The sequence below is a fragment of the Epinephelus fuscoguttatus genome, linkage group LG21 (genome assembly GCF_011397635.1).
Source record: "Epinephelus fuscoguttatus linkage group LG21, E.fuscoguttatus.final_Chr_v1".
Lineage (NCBI taxonomy): Eukaryota > Metazoa > Chordata > Actinopteri > Perciformes > Serranidae > Epinephelus > Epinephelus fuscoguttatus.
The window spans coordinates 39,042,374-39,057,832 of record NC_064772.1 but is presented as its reverse complement, the minus strand read 5'-3'; the positions used below and the strand labels follow the sequence as shown (position 1 = coordinate 39,057,832).

At 41.1% G+C, this 15,459-nt stretch overlaps 1 protein-coding gene across 9 annotated transcripts in view; it reads right to left on the bottom strand.

Moving 5' to 3' along the window:
• The window catches only part of LOC125881953 (receptor-type tyrosine-protein phosphatase mu-like), a 202,425-nt gene that overhangs the window by 112,398 nt on the left and 74,568 nt on the right, over nucleotides 1-15,459 (bottom strand). For all 9 annotated transcript variants that reach the window (XM_049565455.1, XM_049565447.1, XM_049565451.1 and 6 more), the window contains exons 7-9: nucleotides 10,807-10,981; nucleotides 5,235-5,347; nucleotides 4,326-4,506 (exon numbers count right to left, since the gene is read on the bottom strand). In XM_049565455.1, the coding sequence (XP_049421412.1) occupies nucleotides 4,326-4,506; nucleotides 5,235-5,347; nucleotides 10,807-10,981 (469 nt within the window). The remainder of the gene's footprint in view (nucleotides 1-4,325; nucleotides 4,507-5,234; nucleotides 5,348-10,806; nucleotides 10,982-15,459) is intronic.

Sequence of the window (15,459 nt, the reverse complement as noted above, 5' to 3'; positions counted from 1 at the left end):
TTTCTTTTCTTTTCTTTTCGGTTAAAAGAGTCAGTAGCAATCTACAACAATTATTATATTATCAAAATGTCTGAAAAATGTTAATAAGTGTCCAACATATATTATGAAAATATTCAAAAAAATGTTGATGAAATGTCAAAAAAATGTCAGTAAAATTATTAAAATGTCTGAAAAATGTTTCAACAAAATGTCTGAGAAAAATATTAAAATATCTGAATAACATTTATAAAATGTCTGAGAAAAAAAATGTTAGAAAAGTAAGATTAAAATGTTGTTGAGATGTGGGATCAGTCACGTGACTGAAATGTTTGTGACATCAGAATCACAAAACCTTCCAACTGAGCGAGAAAACTTTTTTTCTGTTTTTCTAATTTGATGCTTTAAACTAAAGAGACGCCTGAGAGAAGAGACCTCCTGTCGCTGCTGACATCTGCTACATTTCACTTTGTTCAACAGAAACAACCAAGAGTCGATTTCCAGTGTTTTCAGACATTTTGGATTATGGGATGTTTGACAGGACAGCAGGGGGCGGAGCCTGACGCAGGCTGCTGGGAGCTGATAACAGACAAACAAACATTGCAGAAGAAGAAGACGAAGAAGAAGAATACATTACAGACACAGACAGAAGAGTGTCGAATGTTTGAAGGTGACTCTAGGATGAAGACGAGGAGGAGGAGGAGGAAAGGTTTAATTTTTCATTTCCAGGAGATCACCAGATTTAATATGAGGGAGCGAGAAAGGGGGAGGAATGATGAAGGAGGAGGGGGGGGGGGGGGCACGAGAACCAGTGTTGGATGATTCATGTCGGCCGACCAGAACAGAAACAGACTCTGATCAGAATCTGGATCCAAAGTGCAGAGGCAGAACTCGTGATCATTACTTCATTTATTAAGCTGAACTGTCCCTTTAATATCATGGTTCCCCTGTTCCACTGTTCTGGAGACGGACGTTCTGTTTAGAGCTTCAAGCCTGTTGTTTTCAGACAGATCGTCGACAAGCAAAGTTTTCGCCGACGGTTGTTTAATAAATATGACAGCCTGGTGGGGGTGCTATATTTTGGAAAGGCCACGCCCCTCACACAATAAGTCTGATTGACTTGAAACTACACTAAAATGAGAGCCCTGTTGGTGGAAGAAACGCAGCGTTATATTTCTACATGAATGAACCAACGGTTAAGTTAATCACACATTCACTCCGCTCGGCGCTCTGCTGCTCCCACACTCACAATGAGTGTTTCTGAACGCACCACTCACATCATCTTCCTCCATCGTCTAAAACAAGACAACACAACTTGTTAGCTAGCGCTAGCTAATGTCTGTGGAGAAGTGTTTAGCCTCCAGCTAAGCCCCGCCCACAAAAAAAACGTCACATTGTTAACTAACAGTGAGAGGGTCGATACTTTGAAAAAATAAGTCTCTTGAAAAAGTCAGAGCAGTGTGGAAACAAGTTTGAAGGATGTAAAGCTGAGGTGTGTTGCCTTTTCTGAGCTGCGTTCACAGGTTTTATTCGTTGTTGACCTTCAGATGAATTCACTACGAAGCAGCACGTCTCATCGCACGATCGAACCTGAGTCACAGCGTTTTCAGTGTGTTAACTGTCACATGCAGACAGAAGAAGGAGCGGCGTCTGAAACCAGCGGCCACAGTTTCCATCACTTAAAGCTCCACAGAACGTCAGACAGTAAAAAAAAGAAGTGGACGGTTTGGCGGACGAGCAGAGCGTAAAAATCTGAGGTGAAAAGAGAGAAAAGAGTGAAATATTCATACGATATTTTATAAAAGGCCGGACAAACACACTTTAATGGATGTTAACACACACACACACACACACACACACACACACACGCTTGTATCTTTCATGACCTCGCTGTGTGCGACCAGACCTTCATATTCTCTTAAATCACACCACACACCTTTAAAACATATTAATACCATTGTCTCCAGAACAAATATTAAATGATGTCATAACAATAATCTCGACGCACCATATTCTCATGTCTGAACCTTCTTAGTTCAACTGGTCATCGTCTGTTCAGGAAAACAAAGACTCACCCTTTCATCTGCTCCACGGTCATTAATAATCATATCATAACTTTGGTCGTGATGACATCATCAGATATAAAAGCACAAAATGAAATGATGAAACATGAAGCAGCTCACAGTGACTTCCTGTTTATCTGCCGCCACGCTGAGTCGCCTCACTGAGCTCTAAGTCCTAAAGCTTGTCTGATGGACACGCTGATTTATTATTGAACACACACACACACACACACACACACACACACACACACACACACACACACACACACACACACACACACACAGAAGCTGGTTTATAATTTATTAGAAGTAAAATGAATAAATAAATGTCAGTGTTATCACAGAGAACATCATCATCATCATCATCACCACAGAGTGTGTGTGTGTGTGTGTGTGTGTGTGTGTGTGTGCTCTGCTGGCTGTCAGTCACACACACATTTCTTTCCATGTTTCCTGCTGTTGATCCCGGAGGAGCGTTTGTTTTAATCTGCTGACAGTCCCAGAGGGGCGGAGGTGACAACAAAGGAACAATCAGACTGACACTCTGATGTTGGTTCCTGATCTAGAACCATCCATCATTACAACATCCTGAAGGAACACAATACTCTTATCAAGGAACCTAAGAACATCAAAAACCTGAAGAATGACAGCAAACACCCCGAGACCCTCCTCACAGGTCCATAAAGTATCAACACACTTCTCTAGAACCTCACCAACCAACTCTTGAACTCTTGTATTTTCTGAGTCTCACAGGAGTTATGTGATTGGTCATTTGTGCCTGAGCTTATTGATCCAACTGTCACCAGAGTCAGAAATAATCCAGATAAAGTCAGAAGCTCATGAGGAGCCATTAGAAGCTGCAGAACTGTCATGCCTCTGATTGAAGGGTCCCTGCTGCAGTTGTTGTGTGATATGAATCTGTGTGCTGGGCGGGGGGGCATACCAGAGACAGGTCACAGCCCTGCGAGCTGTTGACATCAGTCATGTAGCAGCAGGCCTGAGAGGCGGACGTGTTGAAACCTGACACAGTTATTTCCTCCTCTAATAACAGACCTGAGGTCTGCAGAACGCTGCGTGAGCAAAGGAGCATTCCTACATATTCAACATGGAGAATAATTCAGTGGTTCTTATCGGACTTCCTGTATGGGTGGAAATTTTCCTTTATTTTCATATTATTATTAATTCCATAATAATTCTCTGTAAAAACTGAATCCTGCTCAAATTTATTAGATTTAGTATCATAAAAAAATAATGATTTACAATGTGATGACAGAACAGTGTTGATGGAGCAGAAAGAGTTTTAAAAAAACAAACTGTCATCGTGTTGAATATTTCCATTTTCTGTTTCTTATTTTTTTCTGTATTTCTTCTTCTTATTATTATCATTATTATTATTATTATTGCTATCATGTTTATTCTATCCTCATTATGCACCTTGCGAACTCAAGGGACTTCACAAAATCCACCAAGGACCTCTGAAGCATATTCAAGGACCTCTAAGATTTAATCAAGGACCTCTAGAACACCAACAACTTCTAAACTTCATAGAGGAGGTTTCAGACCTCATCAAGGACCTCAGGAACCTTTACAAGGACCTCTAGAACCATGATCATTAGTATTTGTGTGTATGTAGAACATGTTCATGTTCTGAGCTGTGAGCCTGATGAAAACTAAACAAAGGTCGAACTAGAATCACAAATCTGTGAAAAGGATCTGAAATTATACGAGAACCAGAAAATAAAATGTCTCCACCTTCATCAACAAAAAAGCAAACAGATGAACAGCGAAGGAAAAACTGCAGCAGCAGCCACATTAACGCACCTGTGTAATTAGAGCACTAATTGCTAAGCACATGCTGTTTGTGAGTTTACACCCACAGGGCACACACACACACACACACACACACACACACACACACTGCTGCAGGTGTGTGTGTGTGTGTGTGTGTGTGTGTGTGTGTGTGTGTTCACTCAGGAGATGGATGAGGTAAACAGTTAGCATGCTATGCTGATGTGTACACTGTAGCCATTAAGAGCTAATGAGCGAGGCGCTAACGAAGCCCAGCTCACTGCCTTAACGACCTCACCGTTAACTATTAGCCACCCGATGAGCTCAGTGCTAATGCAGCCTAGCACTGCACACTATGCTAATGACTCCACCATTAACCTCCTAATGAGCTCAGTGTGAGTGTAGCCTGAGAGTTAGCCGCTAGCTACTAGCAGTCATTGGAGTACAGGGACATTTTAAACAGTCATCATCAGGTTTGGATCATGTGACCTGACTCACCTGCACACTTGGTCCTGGCTCTGAGGGGGGGTCCGGGGTTTCCCGTGCCTCCATCCAGGGGCCTGGTCAGCAGCACGCTGATCTCGTACTCGGTATCGGGGTCCAGGTGTCCGATCTTGTGGGTGGGTTTATCGACAGGTGTGGTGTCAATCAACATGCCCGACATCGTACGGTACTCCACCTCAAAAACACATGATCAACTGTTATTGGCACTCCCTAGAACCTCCACACAGATCCTGCAATCCCTCACAGACCTCTAGAACCTTCTTAAAGACCAATACGACCCCCTCAGAGACCTCTAGAACTCCCTCACAGATCGCTACAACTCCCTCAAGGACCACTAGAACCACCTTACAGAACCATAGACCCCCATAAAGGACCACTAGAACCCCTCAGAGATTCCCACAGTCACCCTAAGGACCATTAGAAACCCCTCACAAATCCCTACACCCACCATAAGAACCCACTAGAACCCCCTAACAGACCCTTGCAATTCCTAAAGGACCACAAGAACCCCTCAGAGACTCCTACTACTGCAACCTCCTCAAGGAACCCTGGAACTGGAAAACCCTAGAGAGGGACCACTAGAACCTCCTGACAGATTCCTACAACCCCTAAAATACAACTAGAATCTCCTCATAGACCCCAAGAAACCCCTCAAAGACCTTAAGAACCATCTAAAGAACAACTTGAATCTTTTCACAGACACCTAGAGCCTTCTAAGGGACTACTAGAACCCCCTAACATATCCCTACAATCCCTATAGGACCATTAGAACCTGTCTGAGAAGCACGAGAACCCCCTCAAAGACATCTAGAACCTCCTACAGGAGGCCACCAGAAACCTCCTCACACATTGCTAGAACATCATCATGGACCAGCATCAGATCACTGTTTCATCAGGAGTCACCTCTCTCTCAATGATCGGTCCATCTCCATTGATGGAGTTGGCGTTGAGTTGGATCCAGAGGTAGGTGGCGCCCACCGCCATCAGCTGAGGGGGGGCGATGGGTACAGGAGGCTCTGAGGAACACACACACACACACACACACACACACACACACACACACACACACATTGGGTTTCACTGATCTGTCTTAACAAGGGAGGAAGGAGTTAACAAGTTAATTATTATTTGTGACCTTCGGCGAATCACGGCAGACCTGGATTCTATTACCCAGAATCCCCGGTGGTGCTGCTCTACTTCCTCCTGACCCACTTCATCACACACACACACACACACACACACACACACACACACACTAAGTAGGATAGGTGTGTAATGAAGCTTGTTTATCATGTAACATGTTGAGGTTAATACTCACCTGTGTGTGAGAGATAAAACACACACACAGTTTGAGTGACAGTTCAATCAGCAGTTTAGCTGCCGGGGATTGTGGGATACGTGCCGGGTCATGTGACTGACAGACACCTCCTCACCTGTCACTGAGTGTGTGTTTGCAGAAAGATCAGAGGAGCTATCGACCCGACACAGACACCGGAGCGCATCGATTGGTTCTCTTATGAGTGATGTCGGTCAGACTGTGATGTGTTTCCTCTCCAACTAACAGGACCCAGTGTAAGGGAACCTCGGTTCACAGTTACCGCGGGAACCATCCAACGTGATCTGTTCGTTTACATGTGTTTAGAACAAAGACAGACACAATCCTCCTGCTGAGGACTGACAGAACATTTCTGTCAGCTGTTTTTATGATCACAATAAGGAAACTTAAAACACAGTGCTGCCGCAACGCCGGTGCATGTCACATGACATCAAGTCAGCACCAATAGGAAGTGACGCACAGCACTGCATCAACAGAGGACCTCACACAGTCTAGACTCACAAGTCAGTCTTTAGACGCTTTGCTTAACTAAAGACTGATGACTTTCTCCCTGATTTTGTGTTTAGATGGGCGGATACAATTTCAGAGTTTAAAAAAACTCCCTACATTGCAGAACCAATAGTAAATCTGCAGGGCGGTCCTTCGGTGGCTCACTGAACTCTTGTGCTCGTAAACATAGTCCCACTAGAAACACGTGTAGCGGTACAAAATGACTCAGCCGTGCTCGCAGAAAACACCGTCAAAGTTAGTGGATGTTTGTCGCGTTTGCGACGACACATTCTCGCCAACTAAAAGAAACAAACATAATCTTTTACAAGGCCATGACTCATCCGTCCGGCCGGACTATAGAGGGAATCGCCTTGTTGTTTACAAATACTTCTGGGTAGAAAACCAGCAGAGCTTTTAGCTCTATATATAGCCTATATATCACATTTTTCACATCACTGTATCACTGTTTAGACTAATCCGATGTTTGTAAAGTCTATAAACACAATGATTGAACAAACATTACTATTTCTGTGTGCACGTTTAGCTGGGCTAACCGTTAGCTGTTAGCACTGTTAGCCGTTAGCGGTGTCTATAATAGGTAATAACTCATTAAACGGTCCGTGAAAAAAATATCTTTTCCAGCGGATATCTTAGTTACAACATGATTGAGCTAGCAAAGCAGTTTTGTGTTGCTGTGTGGTATTTATTCAGTTTTGGGAAATCACAATGTCTAGAAAGCATCAGTGGCTGCAGCTGACAGGGACAGCTAACAGCAGCAGCAAAGCTAACATCAGGACGTCATCTGTTAAAAGCCTCCCGTTGTCGGATACGACATGAAACTACTCCAGTTAGCTCAATCATGTTGTAACTAAGACATCTGCTGGAAAAAATATTTTCTTCACGAATGAGCACACGTTTGATAAAACAGAGTTAAATCTCTCGGCATCCATTTTCAAGCTCTCTGTGTGTTTGTTTCCTTGCGGACGAGAAAAGGGGGACCGCACATTTCCGAGAAGGCGTGTCCTTTTCAAAAATGCAAGAGGCGTTGCTTTGTTGCCGGCTGTTTTCGCCGGTGTGTTAAACACACTTTAGAAAGGAGTTTCCCCAGACTATCAGGAGGCGGAGATCTCTGATTGTCTGGTGGCGAGACTATACACTGTCTCACTGTTCATATTACACAGACTGTTATCATGTACCGTTAGTACCTTTACCTACGGAACGTAACACACCCAGGATGCGTATATAACCCACATAATCATAAAGGCTGCAATCATGTGACCAATGTGCTAAGAGGAAAAGAGGAAGAGGACACTTAAAGAGTCCGGTTGGGTTACTATCCTAAACCTAACCTACGTAACTTTACAGTAAGTACGTATCTTTACTTTCGCAATCCTAACTACATAATTCTATGCTTAGTATGTAACTTTACTATCCTAAACCTTACTATGTAACTCTACGTTAAGTACATTCCTAGACATTCCTACACCTAACCTACATAACTCTACGTTAAGTATCTAACTTTACTATCCTAAACTTAACCTATGTAACTCTATGTTAAGTACGTAACTATACTTTCCTAAACCTAACCTACGTAACTCTATGTTAAGTACGTGACTTTACTTACCTGAACCTAAACTATGTAACTCTATGTTAAGTGCATAACTTTACTTTCCTAACCACGTACTCAGGTTAAGTAGGTAAGTATTAGGTACTTAGTATGGAACTTTACTTTACTTTGTAAAAAAAAACTTGTATTATGTACATACTTCGTATAAAAAATGTAACTTTGCATTAAGAATGTAACATGTTAAGTGCAAAACTTCTCGTTAAGTATAAACCTTTGTGAAACGAATGTCACTCTGGGTTAGGTACGTAACTTTGCATTCAGTACGTAACTTTGCTTTCAGTACATAACTTTGCGTTCAGTATGTAATTTTGTGTTTACTACGTAACTTTGCGTTCAGTATGTAACTTTGTGTTTAGTACTTAACTTTGCATTCAGTACATAACTTTGTGTTCAGTACGTAACCTTGCTTTCAGTACGTAACCTTGCATTCAGTTCCTAACTTTGCGTTTAGTTTGTAACTATGTGTTCAGTATGTAACTTTGCGTTTTCAATACGTACCATTGTGTTCAGTATGTAACTTTGCTTTCAGTATGTTTACTTTGCGTTCAGTACGTAACTTTGCATTTTCAATACGTAACTTTGCATTCAGTATGTAACTTTGTGTTCAGTATGTTACTATGTGTTCAGTATGTAATTTTGCGTTCGGTACGTGACTTTGCATTCAGTACCTAACTTTGCGTTTAGTTTGTAACTATGTGTTCAGTATGTAACTTTGCGTTTTCAATACGTACCATTGTGTTCAGTATGTAACTTTGCGTTTTCAATACGTACCATTGTGTTCAGTATGTAACTTTGCTTTCAGTATGTTTACTTTGCGTTCAGTACATAACTTTGCGTTTTCAATACGTAACTATGCGTTCAGTATGTAATTTTACGTTCCGTATGTAACTTTGTGTTTTCAATACGTAACTTTGCATTCAGTATGTAACTTTGTGTTCAGTACGTAACTATGCGTTCAGTATGTAATTTTGCGTTCGGTACGTAACTTTGCATTTTCAATACGTAACTATGCGTTCAGTATGTAATTTTATGTTCCGTATGTAACTTTGCGGTTTCAATTCGTAACTATGCGTTCAGTATGTAACTTTGCATTCAGCATGTAACTTTGCATTTTCAGTAAGTAACTATGCGTTCAGTATGTAACTTTGCATTCAGCATGTAACTTTGCATTCAGTACGTAACTATGCGTTCAGTACGTAACTGTGCGTTCAATACGTAACTTTGCATTCAGTATGTAACTCTGCATTCAGTACGTACCTAGGCGTTCAGTATGTAACTCTGCATTCAGCATGTAACTGTGCATTCAGTACGTAACTATGCGTTCAGTACGTAACTGTGCGTTCAATACGTAACTTTGCATTCAGCATGTAACTGTGCATTCAGTACGTAACTATGCGTTCAGTATGTAACTCTGCATTCAGCATGTAACTGTGCATTCAGTACGTAACTATGCGTTCAGTATGTAACTCTGCATTCAGCATGTAACTGTGCATTCAGTACGTAACTATGCGTTCAGTATGTAACTCTGCATTCAGCATGTAACTGTGCATTCAATACGTAACTATGCGTTCAGTATGTAACTTTGCATTCAGTACGTACTGCATAAATGATAAACAGTATAATATTTGCCTCTGAGATGCAGTAAAAGTATATGTGGCATGAAAACCTACCCTGAACACCTACCTGCCAATGGGACAAGGGATGGAAATTAGCCGCTTGGCTACAATCTCTTACATATTTACATTGTTAATGTTCATTGATATGATCTGTCCCATTTTTAAAAATAAACAAATAAATAAAAAATAAAATAAAAAGTACTTGAGTAAATTACAGTTACCTGGGATCTGGACTTGAGCAATTGTCGTTCCACCACTGCTGAAACCTGAAGACTGAGTACAGCTCAGTGTAGAAGATTATAAGAATCTAAGATAAATGATTCCAGATCAAACTGATCAGTTAGACAGTAATTCAATCTATACTCTGCTACTGGGCCAATAATCAATACACTATCAGTATTGATGGTGACGTTGAGACGTGGAGAGGAGTAATTTCTATAATGATCTTCACTTTTGTTCCTCCCGTCTCCTCCAACACATTGGCATGATGGGAAAGGAAAATACCCAGAATCCTCCCTGAACAGGCGCAGATGAAAGTGATGTTTCTGAGACGAGTGACAGCTCCGTCACATAATGAGTCGTCATTAACGCACTCTGCACCTGCGTCTGTGTGTGTGTGTGTGTGTGCGCGTGCGCACATGTGCATGTACATGCACGTGTGTGCGTGTTAGTGGCTGGGGTTAGCGCGCTAACACTGTGACAGGAGGAAACGGAGGCTTTTACTTTGGAGTGATTCATCTTCACAAACGCAGACACTCTTTGACAAAACGCCGCCGATGATTCTCCTTTTTTACACAAACGGAGGTTCTAATGAGGCTCACACACACACACACACACACACACACACACACACACACACACACACACACACACACTTACTGTAACACACACGCAATGCAGTAATGAGGTGTGCAGCTTTAATAAAACTTCCTAGTTTGACGACAGAGTCATTAAAATAAAAATGTAACAAATTGCAGCTTTAAAGGACAGAGACAGGTGGAGACACAGAGACAGACAGGTCAAGATGGGTGGAGACACAGAGACAGACAGGTGGAGAAAGAGAGACAGACAGGTCAAGACAGGTGGAGACAGAGAGACAGACAGGTCAAGACAGGTGGAGACACAGAGACGGGTGGAGACGGGTGGAGACAGGTGTCCTCTGCAGAGGTCACACTATGGAACAAATGAGATCTTCAACATGTTCAGAAGCAGTTTTATAGATTAATCAAAATGCTTTAAATTTCTAAATCAAATGAAAAGTGATGTCATTAAAACAGAGAGCGGAAAAATCAATAACATCACGACAAAATAAAAAATAAATAAACCTAATTCTAAGAATAAAAAGAAAACAATAAAATACATATAAACATTACAGGGGTCAGTGGCAAATGAGAAGACAGGACTCACGTTTGACTGTGAGGTCAGCGTAGGAGGACACGCCCACACCTCTCTCTGATTGGGCAATGCAGCGATAGCGTCCGGAGTCTCCCTTCGTCGTGTTCTCCACATCAAAGCTCGCAACGTAACGCCGAGAATTCACCGGTTTAGTTTCTCTGACAATCGCCTGTCGACCACCCATTCCCTGATGACCACAAACACAACACATCAGAGTTACACTGCACAGAGTACACTGAATGTTGGGTAAAGATGGGTAATGAGGGTATAAATGAGTATAGATGGGTATAGATCAGTATTGCCCACTTGACCATCAAATTCTGCTACAGAGACTGGAACACTGAAAAAACACCTAAAAGGTTCTGCACTAAGCTGGTTTAAATCTTACTTATCTGATCGTTTTCAGTTTGTTCACGTTCATAATGAATCATCCTTACGTACTAAAGTTTGTTTTGGAGTTCCGCAAGGTTCTGTGCTCGGACCAATGCTATTTACTCTATATATGCTTCCTTTAGGTAACATCATTAGAAATCACTCTATAAATTTCCATTGTTATGCGGATGATACACAGTTGTATTTATTTATGAAGCCACAAGAAAGTAATCAATTAAAGGACAACTTCTGTATTTTTCAACCTGAGCTCTATTTCCCCATGTGTGTGTGTGTATGATTCATGGGTACCACTGGTTCTAGATAGCATATGGTAGCGGCCCTGGGGCAGTGGTGAGTGTGAATGAGTGGAGTCAGCTGTCAGTCAGTGTTGGAGCAGAGAGGGGGAGGGCGGCCCTGCTCAGAAATGTAAGTGAGTATGTGTGTATGAGGTGTGTGTTTTTTCGCCACTGACCAGTTCAGGCCGCCAGTACTATCTCTGTAAATAGCATGCTAACTTAGCCTTTCCCTTACCTCTGGGCTGTGTGATGTCACGAGCTTTGCTCCACTGTGTCTATAGCTCTCTCTACTCGTGGGACAGCCGTTTTCTTGAGGAAGACGTGTTTCGGGATTGGATGTCTTCTATTCTCTGGCTAGCAGTAGTCATCTTGGGAGAAGTGAGCACTGCAGACCCGATGGTCTGCAAGGCGCAGTGTCTGGACAGGAGTGTTTGCATCCATTTGTAGCACAACTAGCCACAACCTCAGCATCTCACCATCTGACAAAGGCAGCCTATGAAAGCTGTACGGGGTGTTGCGCGACATCCTGTTCTTGCGTTCGGGAAAAAAGGCCCGTTTATTTGAGCACTCCAAAAACTCCGCTAACACACCAGGAGGTAGCACGTAAAAGACTCCAACCTCTGACTCTTCTATTGTAACACACACACATACTCACTTACAGTACCGAGCGGGGCCGCCCTCCCCCTCTCTGCTCCAACACTGACTGACAGCTGACTCCACTCATTCACACTCACCACTGCCCCAGGGCTGCTACCATGTGCTATCTACAGAGATAGCACTGGCGATCTGAACTGGTCAGTGGCGAAAAAAAGCACTTTTATACGGGACGCATTTGCCCCCGTTACCATTTTAGCTCGTTTCACGGCTCAATACTGAACCAGTTTTAGAACGAGTGGTACCCATGAATCATACACACACATACACATGGGGAAATAGAGCCCAGGTTGAAAAATACCGAAGTTGTCCTTAAACTAAACTTCATAATTGCCTTAAAGATATAAAAACCTGGATGAGCACCAATTTTCTGATGTTAAATTCAGACAAAACTGAAGTTATTGTTCTTGGCCCCAAACATCTCAGAGACTGTTTATCTGATGACATAGTTTCTCTAGATGGCATTGCTCTGGCCTCTAGCACTACCGTAAGAAACCTCGGAGTAACATTTGATCAAGATTTGTCTTTTAATTCTCATTTAAAACAAACCTCACGGACTGCATTTTTTCATCTGCGTAATATTGTGAAAATTAGGCCTATCCTGACCCGAAAAGATGCAGAAAACTTGGTCCACGCTTTTGTTACCTCAAGGCTGGATTACTGTAACTCTCTATTATCAGATAGCTCTAGTAAGTCCTTAAAAACTCTCCAGCTAATTCAGAATGCAGCAGCACGTGTACTAACAGGAACTAAGAAACGAGATCATATTTCTCCTGTTTTAGCTTCTCTGCACTGGCTCCCTGTAAAATCCAGAACTGAATTTAAAATCCTACTGTTAACTTATAAAGCTCTAAATGGTCAGGCTCCGTCATATCTTAGAAAGCTCATAGTGCCATATTATCCCACCAGAACACTGCGCTCTGAGAATGCAGGGTTACTCGTGGTCCCTAAAGTCTCCAAAAGTAGATCAGGAGCCAGAGCCTTCAGCTATCAGGCTCCTCTCCTGTGGAATCATCTTCGTGTTACGGTCCGGGAGGCAGACACCGTCTCCACATTTAAGACTAGACTTAAGACTTTCCTCTTTGACAAAACTTATAGTTAGGGCTGGCTCAGGCTTGCCTTGTACCAGCCCCTAGTTAGGCTTGCTTAGGGTAAAGATGAGTATAGATGGGTAAAGATGAGTATAGATGGGTAAAGATGAGTATAGATGAGTAAAGATGAGTATAGATGAGTATAGATGGGTATAGATGGGTAAAGATGAGTATAGATGAGTATAGATGAGTAAAGATGAGTATAGATGAGTATAGATGGGTAAAGATGGGTAAAGATGGGTAAAGATGAGTATAGATGAGTATTGATGAGTAAAAATGAGTATAGATGAGTATAGATGGATAAAGATGAGTAAAGATGAGTATAGATGAGAATAGATTGGTAAAGATGAGTATAGATGAGTATAGATGATAAGAGATGGGTAAAGATGAGTATAGATGAGAATAGATTGGTAACGATGAGTATAAATGATAACAGATTGGTAAAGATGAGTATAGATGAGTATAGATGAGAATAGATTGGTAAAGATGCATATAGATAAGTATAGATGGGTAAAGATGAGTATGGATGAAAATAGATGGGTAAAGATGAGTATAGATGAGTATAGATGGGTAAAGATGAGTATAGATGAGAATAGATTGGTAAAGATGAATATAGATGGGTAAAGATGAGTATAGATGAATATAGATGGTAAAGATGAGTATAGATGGGTAAAAATGAGTATAGATGAGAATAGATTGGTAAAGATGAGTAAAGATGAGTATAGATGAGTTATAGATGGGTAAAGATGAGTATAGATGGGTAAAGATAAGTATAGATGGGTTATAGATGGGTAAAGATGAGTATAGATGAGTATAGATGGGTAAAGATGAGTGTAGGTGAGTATAGATGAGTATAGATGGGTAAAGATGAGTATAGATAAGTATAGATGGGTAAAGATGGGTAAAGATGAGTATAGATGAGTATAGATGGGTAAAGATGGGTAAAGATGAGTATAGATGGGTAAAGATGAGTGTAGGTGAGTATAGATGAGTATAGATGGGTAAAGATGAGTATAGATGAGTATAGATGGGTAAAGATGAGTATAGATGAGTATAGATGGGTAAAGATGGGTAAAGATGAGTATAGATGAGTATAGATGGGTAAAGATGAGTATAGATGGGTAAAGACGGGTAAAGATGAGTATTGATGAGTGTAGATGAGTATAGATGGGTAAAGATTAATATAGATGGGTATAGATGGGTAAAGATGGGTAAAGATGAGTATTGATGAGTATAGATGGGTAAAGATGGGTAAAGATGAGTATTGATGAGTATAGATGGGTAAAGATGGGTAAAGATGAGTATAGATGGGTAAAGATGGGTAAAGATGAGTATAGATGAGTATAGATGGGTAAAGATGGGTAACTATGGGTAAAGATGGGTGAATATAGATGAGTATCGATGAGTATAGATGGGTAAAGATGAGTGTAGGTGAGTATAGATGAGTATAGATGGGTAAAGATGAGTATAGATAAGTATAGATGGGTAAAGATGGGTAAAGATGAGTATAGATGAGTATAGATGGGTAAAGATGGGTAAAGATGAGTATAGATGGGTAAAGATGAGTGTAGGTGAGTATAGATGAGTATAGATGGGTAAAGATGAGTATAGATAAGTATAGATGGGTAAAGATGAGTATAGATGAGTATAGATGGGTAAAGATGGGTAAAGATGAGTATTGATGAGTATAGATGGGTAAAGATGAGTATAGATGGGTAAAGATGGGTAAAGATGAGTATTGATGAGTATAGATGGGTAAAGATGGGTAAAGATGAGTATAGATGGGTAAAGATTAATATAGATAGGTATAGATGGGTAAAGATGGGTAAAGATGAGTATTGATGAGTATAGATGGGTAAAGATGGGTAAAGATGAGTATTGATGAGTATAGATGGGTAAAGATGGGTAAAGATGAGTATAGATGGGTAAAGATGGGTAAAGATGAGTATAGATGAGTATAGATGGGTAAAGATGGGTAACTATGGGTAAAGATGGGTGAATATAGATGAGTATAGATGAGTATAGATGGGTAAAGATGGGTAAATATGGGTAAAGATGGGTGAATATAGATGAGTATAGATGAGTATAGATGGGTAAAGATGGGTAAAATTGGGTGAATATAGATGAGTATAGATGGGTATAGATGAGTGTAGATGGGTAAAGATGAGTATAGATGGGTAAAGATGGGTAAAGATGGGTATAGATGGGTATAGGTGAGTATAGATGAGTATAGATGGGTAAAGATGGGTAAA